The sequence below is a fragment of the Anolis carolinensis genome, chromosome 4, assembly GCF_035594765.1.
Source record: "Anolis carolinensis isolate JA03-04 chromosome 4, rAnoCar3.1.pri, whole genome shotgun sequence".
Lineage (NCBI taxonomy): Eukaryota > Metazoa > Chordata > Lepidosauria > Squamata > Dactyloidae > Anolis > Anolis carolinensis.
This window is the reverse complement of record NC_085844.1, coordinates 161,208,631-161,226,737: the sequence shown is the minus strand read 5'-3', so window position 1 is coordinate 161,226,737 and position 18,107 is coordinate 161,208,631. Positions and strand designations below refer to the sequence as shown.

Genomic DNA, 18,107 nt, shown 5'->3' with positions numbered 1-18,107 from the left:
ACAGCTCCCCCTGTGGCCAGAAATCGTGAAGCTGGAAGATGTTAAAAAAATGCCTCTGTGTCTGTCTAAAACTGAATGTTGTTTGTCTATTGGCATTGAATGTTTGCCATATATGTGTTCATTGTAATCCGCCCTGAGTCCCCTTCGGGGTGAGAAGGGCGGAATATAAATACTGTAAATAAAAATAAATAAATAAATAAATAATAAACAATGAGTGATTCCAACATATTTTTGTCTTCTTATTTTAGGCATAAGAAACAACATAAAAAGAATTATTTATTAAATGTGTAATGTGTTTATTATGAATGACATTGGGTACACAATACATTTAATTTAAATTAGTTCATATTAACAGTAATTATATGATTTTATGTTTCTTGTGTGGCTGTCCAGTTGCTTTGAGTATCAAAGTTTCACAGTTAAGAAGCTTTTAAATGCAGTTTTCAAAATGTTCTTGTCACTTAGAGTTATGCTTTCTCTGCCTTCTCAGACTCAGATGATGTTGGTGTCCTTTCTATTAGAAAAAAAGTCACCATCAATATATTGCTGAAAGGATTCAAAGGAATTATAAGGATCACAAGTTCTTTTAGGAAATGAACATATTAACAATTACAATGTAAATCCAAAACCTACATTTAATTGTTAAGCACAGCTGAAACAGACTTACTAAACCAATTACTGGAATTGATTTAGGGAAAACTCATTGTCTGGTCTAGTTGGGACTGATAATTGAATTTAAGGCCAAATAATTAAATGGACAAATATATGATTTTTAAATAAAAATACTATTACAGGATTCCCATATCCATTATTATCATTATAGGGTTTATCAAAAAATTTAAAATAAATATTTGTGCACTCATTGTGTTATTCACATTATAATTTGTGGATCAATTGCCATCCAAACTAGAATAGATTTGTTTGTCCCATACTGGAAAACAGTTCATTCAACTATACTTGTATTCATCCAATTGAAAAACATAAATCGAACTAGATACTTCATTCAGATGTGATGATGAATTGGTGGGAAGAGTGTAATAATGGACTCTCTCATTATTTGGGCAATGCAGCCGAGGGATGTGGGTTCTCCTCCAGGAAAACCAAAGGTTAATGATATGATATGCTAGGCTACATTTATTAGAGTCAGTTCCACTGGAGAGCAGTAAAGATAAAGAGAGATAATTGCCCAGGAGGGTGACCAGCTTGTGAGAACTGTGAAAGCTCTGCAGTGCTTCCAGGTCAAAAATCACGGGACTTTAAGATACTTGGGAATCATTAATAGATAGGTGAGGTTCTGCTTTATTTAACCATCCCCAGGGAAGCTTGGAAGATATTTGTTGCTGTTACAGCTTCCAGATTTAACTGACCTGAAACACAGTTGTCTGGTGATGACCAAGATCGAAAATAATCAATGCCATTTAAGGCCAGCTCCTGATTTGGCATCAGACCTTCATTCCTTTGTTCTCCATTGTTGTCTCCACAGAGTCCACAGGTATGACCTTTCATCCTTGAAGCAACTGTGACCTGCATGGATAAGAAATGTTTGCTGTAGATATTCACAGCCCCCCTATAATGTAATACATTTAAGGAGAAAAGCAGAAGCAAAAGCAAAAGGTACTTACTTTTAGCAGGATTCGATTATATGTCACATTCATTAGTCCATGCTCTGGAGCCTCAATGGCAACAGTGGTGTTATCTTTGTAAATTTTAATTTTTGCTGCAAAAAGATGAGACAGTTTTGAATGGCTTTCCCACATCTAAAACAGTAATAGTTTTCAACAGAACACCAAAACATACAGAAATATTATTTACATATAGCCCTTTTACATTTGTTCATGCTTTTGGCCAACTGAATGGCAACATATACAGAATTGTGTTTTTTCCCCTCCAGATGTCTGAGATACTTTCAAATTGCATCACAAGGCCCTGTACGAGCTGCACCACCAAAATTGGTCTATCTGGTTAGTAGGTACAATGCCCAATTTACATAGTGGGAATCACAGCTTTATTGATTTATTGTACTGGAAAAATAACTTTATGTAGTATATAAAAGTAATTTCCCCAATCTTTGCCAATCAGATTTGTTATTCATCCCAGTTAGAGTATAGACCTACTTAGGAAATTAAAAACTGGTTGTGACTAAAAGTGGAAAGTATGACGTAAAAGTAAATACCTGCAGGATCTTCATACATCAATTTGTCCACTAGCACTTGCTTGCCATTTAACAGCACAATGTATGTATCCAATGAAGGTAAAACTTTGATATATCTTTGGAGTTGGGAAAAGCAATATATATATAGTTAGAAGGTGACAAACAAAACTCTTGATGTTAATGATAAGCATGAATGTATTCTTTACAACCTCCACTTAAAAAACTAATGTAATGCTCCCTCTGTTGTGACAAAGTGCTCATAGTTTTGCATTTGAACTCATAGAGATTCCAGAACGTAACTGAACTGTATACAGACAAGATTCTGTGACTCAGTTGTACATTATTGTAAGGCCAGTTACTGTAGGCATGCAATAAAACTGATGTACAATAATAACCTAAAACATGTAAGCAATTCTTTTCGATATATTTGACTCATATAACTTGTTCATGCCAAATGGGAAACCCTTTATTGTCTTTTAGACAGTTTCTCTATTTAGACATGATTTTCTAAGACTATCAAGTTTTAACTTGGAGTCACAATGACCATACAACGAAGTTATGTTGAAAAATTAGGTTCAATGAAGAGTTCCTAAAGAGATGGAAATGGGCAATAGTATGTCTGGAAGGAGAGCCAAAGAAGTGAATCATAAATAGTCCCAAGAGGAATTTATGAGCAAACTTGGTAGAAGGGTAAAAATAAGTAATCACAGTGACTAGGGATGGAAGTCAAGGTGCAAGGTGCACGGGTGTGTGGGATACCGATTAACTTTGTGTAGGATGTGGGCAAGAGGGATATCTTACATGTTGTAGTGTGGATGTCATGTGTGTTATGTCTACTCTGTGTATTTATCACATTTGCAAACACATATAGACAAACACATATAGACAGACACAGAGGTAATTTAACGTTCCAGCTTCTGGCTACATGAGGGTATGCTTGATTCCGGCCACAGGGGGAGCTACCATTTCACTGTCCACTTGTGACACTGAGTCCTTGATGGAATACTTCCTCATACTTCCGCACATCCAACAGACAAAAAAAAACCAAACAAAAATATTGTATAGTCACAACCTTTAGGAAATAATATCCCCTGATGGTGCAGCGTGTTAAAGCGCTGAGCTGCTGAACTTCTGGACTGAAAGGCCACAGGTTTTAATTGGGGGAGCGGAGAGAGCCCCCACTGTTAGCCCCAGCTTCTGCCAACCCAGAAGTTCAAAAACATGCAAATGTGAGTGCATCAATAGGTACTGTTCTGGCGGGAAGGTAACTCCGCTCCATGCAGTCATCCCACATGACCTTGGAGGTGTCTACGGACAACGCCAGCTCTTTGGCTTAGAAATGGAGATGTGCACCAACCCCCAGAGTCAGACACGACTGGACTTAATGTCAGGAGAAAACCTTTACCCTTTACCTTAACTACCACCAATTCCTCAATACTTTATTTCCCATACCCCCATACTTCACCCCAGCAACGCGTGGCCGGGCACAGCTAGTAGTCAATAAATTTCTGCACTGTGCCAAAAATATTGTATACAAAACACTGGATTCAGTTTAATAAGAAAGATTTCAGTTCATAGCCCCAAATCCATTTGCTAGATTCAATTATAAAACACTTACTGAATCAGTGTGATTTAGGTAAGCATTGACTATTTCATCAAAAATCCATCATATTCACCAATTGATTTAATAGACAGGGCTAACAAGTACATTTAGGCCATAGAAATAGTAACACTTTAAATATCATTTTGAGGAAATAAAGGAAACTACAGTTTGATACTTATTTTCATCATAAAAAGCTTTTACAGATGATAAAACTTACACAGTACTCAAATTGAGGTGAATCTCCCTTGGACGTTCAGGATCTGGTTTTCTTGTCCATATACGAAATTTTGGGTGATAACTGACACTTTTGTTGCAGTCCTGAACCACTAGTAGATCACAATCCTGGCCTTTGAGTGTAGTGTTGAATATCTTGCCATCAAAAGTTACAATCCTATCTTCACCCACCTCACATACAGCTGCAAAGATAACAAACACCATCACTGGGAGATGTAGCAATGAACATAGCCCTGATTACCTAGTGAATAGTCAGGTAAAATGTCTAGAAAGCTTTTCTCCTCTTGGACTCAGGTTTCATTCCTTCCAGTGCAGTTCCTGTGCTATACTCGTGACTGGCAGCTGTAATGAAGTGGTGTGGGTGGGATTTGGGGTATGATTGTGAGTTTTAAAGACTTTAACCTGGTGGTGCAGTGGGTTAAACTGCTGAGCTGCTGAATTTGCTGACCAAAAAGTTGGCTGGCGGCTTGAATCCGGGGAGCGGCATGAGCTCCTCCTGTTAGCTCCAGCTTCTGCCAACCCAGAAGTTCAAAAACAGGCAAATGTGAGTAGATCAATAGGTACCACTCCAGTGGGAAGGTTACAGCGCTCCATGCAGTCATGCCAGCCACATAACCTAGGAGTTGCCTATGGACAACGCTGGCTCTTCGGCTTAGAAATGGAGATGGGTACCAACCCCCAATGACTAGACTTAATGTCAGGGGAAACCTTTACCTTTACCTATGGGATCATTGGATATGTAGTTTTGTGTGGCACTCCATCCTTTGGCAGAGAAAACTAAAGATCTTGTTAGACTACAACTCCCAAAATTTCATAGTTTTGAACCAAGACAGTTTAAGTGATGTCAAACTGCATTAAGTCTACAGTGTAGATGCATCCAGAGTCTCATTGAAAGATTTTTTTCAGAAGACATGCACAAGACTGTACTATTTCAATGTTTTAACGTTGGAAATAGAAGTTTGGATTCAGCCTTAGAGTAGACACACTGAAATAGCTTGAATTTAAGGTATTCATGATTTCAAGGGGTCTGAAGTTTACCTGAAGGGCAGCTAAGGTTGGATCTAATCTCAGATGTATGCAGAGATGATTCTACAGTAAGCTAAGAGACAACTAAAGGTAATAAATCCAAATACTGGCTTAAAGTAAAACAGTATCCATTTACCTTGATCTCCTTGGGCTAGCCATGAAGCAAAATCTATAATGTTGAAGCTGGTTATTTGAGGAGGCTGATAATATGCACCTGGGATAACTGGTAAAATAAATGGAGAACAGAAACTATCTCTGTAAAAGGTTTCCTAGAAAGCAAATATTGAATATGTTAGGATCAGTGTGGCTAAAGACAAAAGCTAGCATCTTGACTGAAATTTAACAAAAAGACTAAAGCATATGCACTTTAAAATTTCTTCTCAAAGTAAATGAATTCAGTCTAAATGTAAATTCAAGAAAAAGTAACCCTTCCCTACAAAAATGCCATCAACTGCCCATCCGCATAAGTCAGCCTCAAACCTTTGGGAAAAATGTTAACATTTCTGCAAAATTAATCAAAGTACATCTCCACAAGTCAATAAAGAAACCCATTCCAAGAACAATCAAGCATTTTAAAATGAAGCAGCTGGAAGAGCCACTAACCTATAACAGGTGAGAGACTCTTTACTCTTCCAGATATTTGGGCTGACAGCTCTCACAGCAACCATCCAGTAATGACTGATGGCAAAAGACTGTGTGAGTTATAAACATACGGCAGATCAAGGGTTTTCAATCTCTGATATTCATGAGGAGAAAGAGAAAAATAGGATACAGTGTGCCTATTATGTAATTTTATTGCCTTCAGAAAAAGGGGTGATCCTGGGGATCAAAATACTCTTCCTTCCTGCTTAAAAAAAATCCTTTACAGCAGAGGTGGGAATTGAACATCCCTCCAAATGTTGTAGAACTGCAACTTCCAGCATATATCTACTCATTGCCTATGTTAGCTAGAGTTATGCAGTCTGAGCACTGCCACATGCACAATGGAGGACCTTCTTACAGCAACACCAGAGACACTCCAAGTGGCCAGCTACTGGTCAAAGGACATTTAGTATAATGCCAAGTTTTTAAACTTGGTTTGTATTTTCAAATACATTACAATTTGTACCCTCGCTTCGCTTCTGACACGATAAATAAATATAGCTAGAGTTGCTAAGAGTTGCAGACAACATCTGGAGGTTTGTGCAATCTGCAAACATCTTTACAGAAATTAAAGCATTTCTGTCCTGATTCCCAGTAACAAGAGGAAAAGTGAAGTAGAAGAGCTCTACAAATATTAAAATTATCAGAAAGTGATAATTGTATGGTATCTTTTTGCCTTGTAACAATGTATTCAAAACTGGGGTAAGATTGTATGGACTTCTTATGTAGTGTAAATATACACTAGAGGAGCTATATTGGATCTGACCATTGTGCCACTGATGACACAAGTAGGTGCCATAAGCTTGTGCCAACCTGTTGAAAAATGGTCAATGATCTCCCTGTCTGCCAGAATAAATTTGAAGATTCATCTTTATGACTTCCCACACTTTCTGGTTTCCCAAAATACAAAACTCCTTGTGCAAAAGTTCCTGCAATAGCTTAACACTCCAATAAGATCCTCAACTGCATTTCCTCCCTGTACCCTCAGCAGTTCATCTTTTACATAAATGTCATGTCTCTATCCATACTTGTTCATTTACCACTCATTTAATCCTTCGAAGCCAAAAATCAAACCATAGAAATTATTTTAAGAGATAATATTGAGCTCATACCCCAGGAATTTTAAAGATCATAGCAGTGGTATATGGAGTTGTTGCAATCATTCTTAGCATCAGTTCACGGGAAGGATTTTTCTCATAAACTGCTGTAAAGCCGGAAAGGTAGGCAATCCCAGGAAGGTATTCCACAGCCCTTAATAAAATCAAGATATGAAGAAGAGAATTAAATTAAATTATTTCAAATCCTGAAGTCCAGGAATTAGGATAATGAGAAACTTTGTCATTGGTATACCATGCTGCTTGTTCCCTGATGAAGGTTGGAAGCTTGGTCCACTTCATGTTCATTTGCAGGGCAGGATGTCTTGCAACTTGGCCTTTGGAAGCTTTCATTTCAATCCTGTAATCTCGGCATTTTTTACCCCAGTTTATAGAACTCTTTTGTAAGAAGTAAAACAAAAAAATTAATTTTATAGGAATGAAGCCTAATTTCCTATTTGGTTCAATACAATGGGTTATAAGATAATGGCAATTAAATTAATTCTATCCGTAGTCTGAACTAGAGTAAATTAGATATATAAATCTATGCAAATTTAATTATTGTGGGCAATAATGAATAATTCAATAATTTTTTGATTTGCATTTCAGGTTTTCTTGTGTAACAATCCACATGTGGGTTTTCTGCATAGAAAACAATGTTCTGAACACAATGCTCGGAATCACGTTTTCTGCAATGAAGAGAACATTTATGTGCAGAAAATGCATTTTTCTGTGAAAAACCCTTACTTTTCATGTAGAATGAGCCCTGAATGTCCATCCAAGATTTTCCTCATTATGGACACATGGGAAACCCCTTTTGTTTGGAATTTTGAGTATTCATTTAAAATCTTTCCATTGTTAGAGTAGACCCATGAAATCAATTGTTTATGTAAATCCAACTGACAGCTAGGTCTATTGTAACTTTATCTACTAATTGGATTGAGTTTATTACCTTCAACAGGTAACTGTGGACTCTGTCTACCCTAAATTGCAGAAAATCCCTGTCCTCTTATTATAATATCAGTTATGATTTGCCAAACTACAGTTTGAACGATTTCAAGTGGTGATTGCGTCAGATTTCAGATTTACCTCCTTCCTCAAACTCAAAAATACTTCCTTCTATAATTGTTGAGGAACTAATGAATAGTTCAGGTTTGCTAATATACTTATTTCTGAAATATTTCAGAGAATTGCTGATACTGCCATGAATTCAATTGACTTGGAAGAACTGAGGAGGCTTTCACTCTGAAGTGATTTGTAACCCCAAACCAGTCATTTACTCATATCTTACTTTTTGTGGTGTTATGTTTTGTGCTGTTACAGCTGTTATTTTGTGTGATTTGTTTTTTAAAAAGATCATTCTCATAAAATTGTGTACTTTTGGAAACATTGCTGAAAATATATTTCAAATTGCAAAAACTGAACAAAAACCAGAAATGGGAAAAATATTTACCTGGAATTTGTAAGGTAACACCTGGCTATCAAAACAGGCTCTCCACTTAGTTTTGGCAAGCTCTTTTGCAATCATTTTGATATGGAAATTGTAGCTTTCATGCTCCATGTACATGGACAAATTGTAGCCCTGATCTTTGTTGTCACTCCTATGTGCCCGAGCCTCAACAGTGAAGTAAGGTGTAAGCTCATCTCGACGGTTTTGAGACTGAAAAGCAAGCAAACAAGGGACACTGTTTCAATGTATATTGTGATCATTCACTGGATTACTTCTTTTTCAGAATTATACAAGAGCTACCACATTGGGGTTGGTGATTTAGAGATGTCACTTTTAGTGGAGCTAGCGTGGTGCAGTAATTTGAGAGTTGGACAAGATCTCTGGAGAACTGGATTTGAATCACTGCTCAGTCATTTTAATCATAGAATCATAGAATAGTAGAGTTGGAAGAGACCTCATGGGTCATCCAGTCCAACCCCCTGCCAAGAAGCAGGAAATCGCATTCAAAGCACCCCCGACAGATGGCCATCCAGCCTCTGCTTAAAAACCTCCAAAGAAGGAGCCTCCACAACAGTCCAGGGGAGAGAATTCCACTGCCGAACAGCTCTCACAGTGAGGAAGTTCTTCCTAATTTGATTGCTATAGGAGTAAAAAAGAATCATGTTGCTCTAAGAACCCCCTGTAATTTCAGTTATTGGCATTTCTATGCAATCACATTTAAAAAAGATTTTATTGGCATTTCTATGCATTCACATTTTATAAAGATTTTAATATTTAGGGGATGTTCAAATCAGACTGAAAATAAAGAGTTGACGTTGTGTAAATGTCAACATGCCTCTTTGGCTATGTTCATTCCTGTGACTGAGCATTTATATGTGGGTCAACCAGAGGTGCTTTACAATTGCACAGAGTATAGGAAGTAAATGGGCTTTTGAATATTTCCTTATTATTTACTTGACAATATTTTCAGGGAAATAGTCTTCCACAATTAAAAAAAGCGTGAAGAAAATATTTGAACACTTTTGCACATCTGAAATTGGGGTTCTATTAGTACTTTACTGTTTGCATTTTCAAAATGTTTTGCATTCTAAAAATATGACACCTGGTATATGCAAATATTTTAAACACTTTGACAAGGGAGAGGAGCTTGCTATCTTGCTTCTGAAAATGTACAATCCCTGGTCTAAATCCAACATTGTGCTTATGGTGTAATGATTATCAGGAGGGAAGAGAGATGTCGAGTATTATGGGATTGATTTATTTTTAATTGCCTAGACAGCCTAGGGTGCAAGTCCAGTTTTCTTGTGATATGGGGGGGGGGGGAAGCTGTTTTGTCAGTAAAACAGACAGAGGGGTTAACTGATTACAGACAACTGTGATGCATGGAAGCTTCTGAGGTGTGAGCAATTGGCTCCTTGGAGGTCATGTACAGGGCAGGGCATAAAGTCTCCCTTATTTCAAGGGACCCCTGTGTGGGCTGTAGTGGGGGGTAGAGAGGTGAGGTAGGTATATTTCGGTAAAGTAGGCTCTGACATTTTCAGTACCCATCATGAGTCTGACCGGTGAACATTGGGTCTCTGTTGTTCAAAGGTATTATGAGAACATTTTGTACATACTTTGCGCTTGGTTGAAATATATCTGTAGCAGATTGGAAAACTATTTTGCTATGGATTTCTAATCTTTGGGCAACTGGATCCACACTGAAAAGAAAATCATTGGCAGACCTACGACATTGGAATGCCAGAAAATGTGGAAGCAGTAAGAGCATCCACTCAGCAATTGCCACACAGTTCTGCTCATAAGCATGCCATGGCACACGGGATATCAAGTCAAAGTATGAGGAGGATGCTGCATGTCAATTTAAAACTGCATCCATTCAAAATGATTTGTCTGATACAATTTTTAAAAATTTTCAGAAATACATACATCTTTTTTCTAGATGACTTTGTTCATTTTTATACTCCTTCAAAATGTGGAAGGTCTTTATATTTTAGTGTGTGCCCCATGGATAGAGGAATCCAGGGTCCAGGAAGACTCTGGTGGCCACATGGAAATTCTGTCAACATGTTCTGGTATGATAGAACTTTCTTCCCCTTTCACTCTTGTTGGCAAGCTTTACATCCATGAGGGCGAAATGAGATGTTATATCCCTACCAGGTCTGCTGATGGAAGAAAACCCATCAGTGGAGAAAGAAAAACTATCGGGTCATACTCCTTGTAGCTGGTATTTAAAACAGCTAGGAGCTAATAAGGAGGGGGATAGTATTTCTAGTTTTTCCTTAAAAATCAACGACCTGGTTGTTATTACAACTGAATGTACATACAGTACGACCTCCTTATCTGTGAAGGATACATTCCCATACTTTGCATGGATAAATGCAGTCATGGATATTTATGACATACATTTGGCCCAAGAATACCATAGATCTGTCTTGAGTGTCCACTGAAGTTTATCAATGGAGTCTGATTTCTAAATTATTTTGCGTTATGGAACTACTCTTCATGATTTGCTAAAAAAAAGTTTCAACCCCCCCCCACCCAATTTTTTTCTGACTATGGCTCTGGTTGTGGCTAACCTCTTTCCTTTCTGCCTTCAACTTCATCAAACATTATTCATCTTTTCTTATGAACAAATATACAATAAAAGCACTCCTGAAAGATGCCCACCCAAACTCAGTTTAAAGACTGCCAAAAAAAGGGAAAGGGTACTATCCTCCATGATCATTTGTTCTAATACTTGAACATGTATTATAACATTTAAACCATACTTTTTGTGACTGGCTTGAATCACTGCTGCTTCTGCTACTGGAGCTGCTGCTGCTTCTGCTACTGGAGCTGCTGCTTCTCTTGCGACTGGAGCTGCTGCTTCTGCGGCTGGAGCTGCTGCTTTTGGGACTAGAGCTGCTGGAGCTGCTGGAGCTGCTGCTGCTTGATTCAGAGGAAGATGATGAACTACTTGATTCTTCCTGGTTTGCAAAACAAAGGGAGGAGGAGTTGAAAGAGCAAAAGCAGCAGGGAAAGAAGTGAGGACACTGTGATATATGTCAAAATGTAAGGCAACTTTCTGTCCCTTGAATTATTATTTTCAAAGCAGATTTCAGAGGCACTGGAAAGGCATGACATCTTTGTAGACTCTAGCAAAATGCCTTCTTGTATGGTGCTTCAGCCGTAAAGAGCAAATAGCCATATCTACTTTCTATATGTAAGATAAGGAAATCAAGTTGACATATCTATCCATCTCCTGCTTCCTAACTACAATCTAAAGTGAAATATCAAAGCCCTAGGGATGAACTGTCCCAGCCTTTTATTTATTTAGTTTTAAGAGGATAAATCCTCTTTATTACAGCGGGCCCCTTGGTATTTGCAGGAGTTTGGTTTTACCATTTATGGATACTCAAGTCCCACTTTATACAATGGTGCAGTAAAATGCTGCCCCTTATATAAAAAATAACAAAATCAAGATTTATATATATATATATAAATATATATATATATTTATATATATTTCCAAATCTGTGGATGCAGAACCTCTGGACATGGAGGATCAACTGTATGCAAGACTATGAGTGTCTAGAAAGCTATGCTGATTTTTTTTTTCTTACAGCGGAAAAACACCTTTTTTACTGGTAACATTCTGTAAGATAATTACCGTATATTAGTTTTGGGGATGCTATTGTGTCATGTGGGCCCCATGTTTAGAGAACACATATGGTTTGGGATTGTGGGAAATAATTTTGGCCCTAGGCAGAGGTTAACAATCAATAAATACATAAATAATTTCTAAATGGTATAGAATCCCCCTTCAATTAGCACATATAATCAGAAATATTTGCTACAAATGTTGGCATAATTGTGGGGGAATAGGTTCATTCTCCCAAATGTGGCAGGATTGCAGAAAAAAAATCAGAATTATTACAGTAAAATAAGAAATTCAATGGAAGAAATAATAGGGAATAATTAAAGTGAGATAAAACTAGATTCATATTTCTCACTATAGAGGCAAAGGGAGATAACAGTAAGTGGAGAGAAATCCTAAAATATATGATAGCTGCAATACAGGCTATGATAGCCCGAGGATGGAGAGACAATAAAAGATGGGATTTGGAAACTTGGTGGCCTTATCTCTCAGGATACATAATCAATGATTTCATTAATCAAAGGAAAAAACAAGTATATGAATACAAGTATACAAAACAAGACTGGTATAGGAAATGGTCTATTTTAACTGACAAAACAGATGGAGATGATTTGAACCAGGCTTTCCACACAGTTAAATCGATGCAATGACATCATTTGGAATTGCTGTTCCAGGAGGCAGGGGGGAAATGTAGGGGGAGGGCATGGGTAATGGGTGATATACATCTAAGGAATATATAAAGCATCATTTAAGGTAAAGTGACTTTTGGAATAATGTATATCAAGATAAGACTTGTATGACAAAAGTTTATTAATTGAATGGATGTATCAATATTTTTTAAAATAAATAAATAAATACCCATATACAAGAATCCATATGAGTCACTGTTTTAATGTCCAGCCATAAAACTAGACAAATTGTTCATATAGACAATATGAAATCACTCAGCAGAACCTATCCTGTTGTTCAGGATCCTGGGAGTAGTAGTTTCATGAGGCACCAGCACTCTTTGACAGAGAAGATCAAAGACCCTGTAAAACTGCAATTCTTGTGATTTCATAGCATTGAGTCATGGCAGTTTAAGAGGTGTCAAACTGCATTAATTCTAAGTGTAAATGCATCCAATGCCCATTTATTATTCCGAGCAATAGATGGGAGAATTTGTAATACAGTAGAGTCTCACTTATCCAACACTCACTTATCCAACGTTCTGGATTATCCAATGCATTTCTGTAGTCAATGTTTTCAATACATCATGATATTTTGGTGCTAAATTTGTAAATACAGTAATTACTACATAGCATAACTGCGTATTGAACTACTTTTTCTGTCAAATGTGTTGTATAACATGATGTTTTGATGCTTAATTTGTAAAATCATAACCTAATTTTATGTTTAATAGGCTTTCCCTTAATCCCTCCTTATTATCCAACATATTCACTTATCCAACGTTCTGCCGGCCTGTTTATGTTGAATAAGTGAGACTCTACTGTACCTATTTATTAGGCAAGTTTGCTTTAAGCAACGGGGAAGGTAAACACCACTGTTATCCTCCTCTTCCTACAAAGGAAGTGGATTTCAGATTTGAACCTACCTGGCTGGGATAGCTTTCCTTGAAGCTGAACATGGACCACTGCAGGCCTCGTATCCTCTGCAAAATTCCAAGAAGAAAGGCTTACTCAAATACATTATCACAAATAAACAAATGAATGTCATCTCAATTGTAGTGGGTTTTGAAGAAAACACTTACAGGAGGAGACAGGTCAGTCCAACTTTGCCTCTCTCGTTCTTCATTGTATTTGGTGGGAGGTCTCTCTGAATATTTGCTTTCATCAAAACGTCCCCTTTTATTGCTTGACTGATTCCTTCCGCGTTTCTTGTTCTGGTATTTTTGGGGTTTCCCTTTACCATGCTGCTTAGACCTGGTGTCACTGCTACTGTCACTGCTGCTGCTGTCGCTGCTGCTGGTTTGGGGGCTACTTTTACTGCTACTGCTATCACTGCTCCTCCCTTTTTGCTGTTGACTGCTGCTGCTGCTGCTGCTGCTACTGCTACTGCTACTCCTCCTAAAATGGGCAGATAATGTCTTCTTCCTTTTCTCTGGAGATTGCTTTTGATTATGGTAATGCTCCTGATCATGTTCCTGCTGCCCTTCTTCATTCTCAGCTCGCGCTTGCTTCAAATTCATGTTTTTATTTGAATCTCTGGCCAAAGATGAGCTATCAGAGCTGGAGTCAGAATCTTCAGAGCTGCTGCTCCTTTCCTGGTGGATATATCCAGAAAAATTATGTGACTCTTCCTCCTATTAAAATCTTTCATTACATTCCACCTCTTAAATGTGAGAGTGGTTTTCTGCACCACATACACTTGTATAATCTATCTATCTGTTTGTCTGTCTGTCTGTTTATCTGTCAAATAAAAACACAAAGTCAGATCAATTTTGCACATGACTCTTAAACAGAATCAATGTAGAATAAGACATATTTTAATATCAGATCCACAGAACAATGGAAGATTGGAGGTATTCTTGTCAATAGGGAACATTGATTTACTTATTTATAGAACTGGAACATATTTATAGTGTGGGCATTACATTGTTTTTCATTCTCATTGACTGCTTGTGCAGATTCATTAAACTAACTCTGAATTTCAAAAAAGGATTTGACAACATGAGATCTTATAATAACCATGGGACTGATTACTATTAGCCATCTGATTTTTAAATAGGTCAGAATCATATTTCCAGTCTCTCTCCTTCATGATGAATGATTGAGAATAAATTCTTTTGTAGTAAACCTATGATTCTTCGAATATATTACTGTGCTCTCTGGTGGCAAAAAATCGGTCATGGAGGCACATGTATCCAATTTAATACTTTAAGTAGTAAAATATGGAGGGGGGAGTACCTCCTCTCCCCAGAACAACTCAGGCCCAGAGGCTAGGATTGCTACAACCTTGCACTGCTTTTACTGGAAAAAACATGGAGTTCTCCAAACAGCTGCAAGCCATAGCATTGACCCCTTAGGAGCTTAGTTTAGTCCTGGACAATAAATGCATCATGAATATGGAAATGTTTTTCCATAGGACAGTTTGCATAAGATAGTATATTTGCAACTTTCTTGTATTGGATAGTACTATCATCCACATCATCTTTATTTTCAAATTAATATGCCTACCATGTCTAGTTAGGAAAAACATTGCTCAAGGCAACACAGTCAAGACTAGCTTTTTGTAACATGTATCCTGTTTTCCCCAAAATAAGACCTATGCTGAAAATAAGACCTATTATAATTTTTCAGCATTTCTGAGGATGCTTGAAATATAAGCCCTATTTCAAAAATAAGCCCTAGATATAGTCCATTTAAAAATTCAATTTGGAAAAATAATACTGTCCCTGAAAACAAGCCCTAGCACATTTTTGGAGCAAAAATTAATATAAGATCCTGTCTTATTTTGGCGAAACAGGGTATGTAACAACATTTTCCTAAAGTCTTGAATGTAGCAAATGTCCTAAAACAAGAACAAGTAGTAGACCATTCAAGATTTGGATCTTGCAATCGCATAACCATCAAAGCACATTATAGAGAAATACCCCAGTTCTTACTTTTCTCATCTGCAGCCGCACCTTTGCTTCAGCAGCTTGAGCACCTCCTTGAATTGTGAATTGTAACTTCTCAATCGGTGCTCTTGTATCATCTAAAATTATATAAATAATACAAGTGCTATTGCATAAGATCCTTATAATATATGCTAGAAACTATGGTTTCTCAAATATAGGCATTGGGCACTTAATACTGGGAGGTCTACCTGTTTGTTCTATTGATTCATATAGGCATGACTGTGGTGATAAAGAAGAATAAAGGTCTTTGAAATATATACATTTGCCAAATACACAGGCCCTTTCCCCCAAAAAACCAAAAAGACCATCTACTGTGCACTTGGAGATGTACTTCTTCCTTTTTCCTGTAGATGTTGCTAAAACCCACTCATGATAGTCACACACACCTCTGTGATTAATCCTGAAGCCATAACAAAAGGCCAGTTTGAAAGTCATTGCAATAAATCTTTAAAACACATTGTATTCTGCTTATTTTTTCACTAGCTCAGATTTTACCAGGACATTGCAAACATTGCAAAATTCTGTAGAATATAGACATGGAAACCACGTTATCAATACAGTAGGAAGGCAATGAACTCTAGATCCTAATACTGCAATCCAGAACTTTTACTCTTTCATTCACAAGTCAACCAAGCAAATGGCTTCAACTGCTTTCAGTGCAATTAGATTCAGATTAATCAACAACTGTCTCCATCTCCTCATGGAGGATTGGCACACATGAAAAGGCAAACATCTGGATGACTTATGATAACAATCAGTGGCAAATTATATTATTAAAATTGTCCTTTCCTAGATTTATAGAAATATATGTAAAATATTTCAGTGTATGTATGAGACTGGAAGAGTATACAATCAGACTAAAGCTTAAACATTTCTTCCTAGTCTACAACTACAAAAATAACTTTTCCAAGCTCTAAATCAGAGCAAATACAGTCCTGTCATGGCTACATTCACCAAAACCAATGGTCTTCAAACAGCCAATTCTAGTCATGAGGGTCCATCATAAACAAATAAATCATTTTATTTATTTGACTTGAGCATAGGAACCATGTTGTTTTAACTCTGCATTTCAAAGGCATTTTAATGCTTTTTTTTTTGGGCTCCAATTTGTAATTGTGGAAATACTATTTTTGAGGCCATTCACCCTCTTTTTAAAGCAAAAGCCTTGTCGCCCTTTGTACATCAACACACAGGACCCTTTCATGTTTGGAAACAGTACTACCTAATTGGTAAAGTGACAAAAGATTGAGATAAGAAATAACCCTGTATTGTCAAAATATAGAATTGTGGTACAGGAATTAATGCTTCCTCACAACATATTAGACATAAAAACACAAATCAGAGCTTGCATTCTATTCAGAAGTTATGAAGTGGTAAGCCAGATGTAAGATCTCGTTGCAGTCATTATCTGACTGTAGACCCCAAACCCTACATTTTCACATGGGAGCTCACTGAGAATTTCTCAGTTGCTGCAGATCACCTGAGTCTAATGGGAATGATGGTTGTAGTACTTTCCCATTTATGTGGCACCTTGAGACAAACAGTTATGTCAGGTTCCCAAGGGGTCCCTCCATTGCCTGTTTTTATATGCCCCACAACTCGAAGAGAACTGCACTTGTCATTCCCATTTCCCTGATCATCAGCACCTAAGAAATTCTTTGATAGAGGTGCTGCCAGGCTGAAAAAGTTGGGTTTTGGGGCAGGGTGGGAGTGAGGTGGCATTATTAGACTTAACCAACTAGAAGTCCATTATCATTATTATTGTATCTGATGATGCAGGATGGTTAAGTCAAGACTTATATAACGTCCACTAACTCAATGTGTCTCCTGTAGTTGGGACCTGCAAGTAGATTCAAACCATTTTCCCAGGATTCATATTTTAACACTTCATTACTGGCTAAAATATTATATAAATCAATGAACTATTACAAACTTGCATCATTCATTATACACTGTGTTCCATGTTGTAAATAGATTTTCTGGAGTTATTATTTCACACCTGTCACTGTTTTGCTCTAACATTTTTTCTGTGAGCTACAAACCAAATTATACTGTAAATAAGACTTACCTTGCTTGAGGGTTAATTTTAAAACATGTTCACCAACAATGTTGTATAGAGAGTCACCTAAGATACATCCAGCATATGCATTTGCTGACTCAAAGCAAGCTTTACATCCAAATGTACACGTTTCAAAGCACATAGTTTGTCGAATTGAATCTAAGTGGCGTTCTGATTGTTTTTGTGAGTAGATCTGTTCTGTTGATCTGATTTCTGAAAATGGTTCTTCCTAGATGAACAAGAAATATATTCAAGTAGAAGAAATCATAATTTTAGACTTGTAATCCATCCTTTTTAATAATGATAATGAAGTCATTTGGAGAGAGTGTCTAGTGTTCAATGGATCTTATTCAAGCATTATCATAGTAATGACTATATAACCTAGACCAGTGGTTCTCAACTTTGGTCTTCCATGTGTTTTGGACTTCAGCTCCCACAATTCCCAACAGATGGTAAACTGGCTGGGATTTCTGTGAGTTGAAGTCCAAAACAACTGGAGTACCAAAGATTGAGAACTACTGGTATAGATTTACATATCCATATCTGATATGTATTCACAGTTTCCACATATTCATGATAATATACTATTGC

At 37.1% G+C, this 18,107-nt stretch overlaps 1 protein-coding gene across 1 annotated transcript in view; it reads right to left on the bottom strand.

Annotated features, from left to right (window-relative positions):
* Nucleotides 1-248: 248 nt before the first annotated feature.
* LOC100558156 (vitellogenin-1) overlaps nucleotides 249-18,107 on the bottom strand; it is a 57,781-nt gene continuing 39,922 nt past the window's right edge. Inside the window, exons 21-34 of the mRNA XM_062978127.1 lie at nucleotides 17,526-17,745; nucleotides 15,443-15,534; nucleotides 13,589-14,101; nucleotides 13,433-13,489; nucleotides 10,970-11,167; nucleotides 8,205-8,411; nucleotides 7,008-7,150; nucleotides 6,770-6,908; nucleotides 5,152-5,284; nucleotides 3,973-4,171; nucleotides 2,174-2,268; nucleotides 1,623-1,717; nucleotides 1,368-1,524; nucleotides 249-514 (exon numbers count right to left, since the gene is read on the bottom strand). Of these exons, the coding sequence (XP_062834197.1) occupies nucleotides 468-514; nucleotides 1,368-1,524; nucleotides 1,623-1,717; nucleotides 2,174-2,268; nucleotides 3,973-4,171; nucleotides 5,152-5,284; nucleotides 6,770-6,908; nucleotides 7,008-7,150; nucleotides 8,205-8,411; nucleotides 10,970-11,167; nucleotides 13,433-13,489; nucleotides 13,589-14,101; nucleotides 15,443-15,534; nucleotides 17,526-17,745 (2,295 nt within the window). The 3' untranslated portion in view covers nucleotides 249-467. The remainder of the gene's footprint in view (nucleotides 515-1,367; nucleotides 1,525-1,622; nucleotides 1,718-2,173; nucleotides 2,269-3,972; nucleotides 4,172-5,151; nucleotides 5,285-6,769; nucleotides 6,909-7,007; nucleotides 7,151-8,204; nucleotides 8,412-10,969; nucleotides 11,168-13,432; nucleotides 13,490-13,588; nucleotides 14,102-15,442; nucleotides 15,535-17,525; nucleotides 17,746-18,107) is intronic.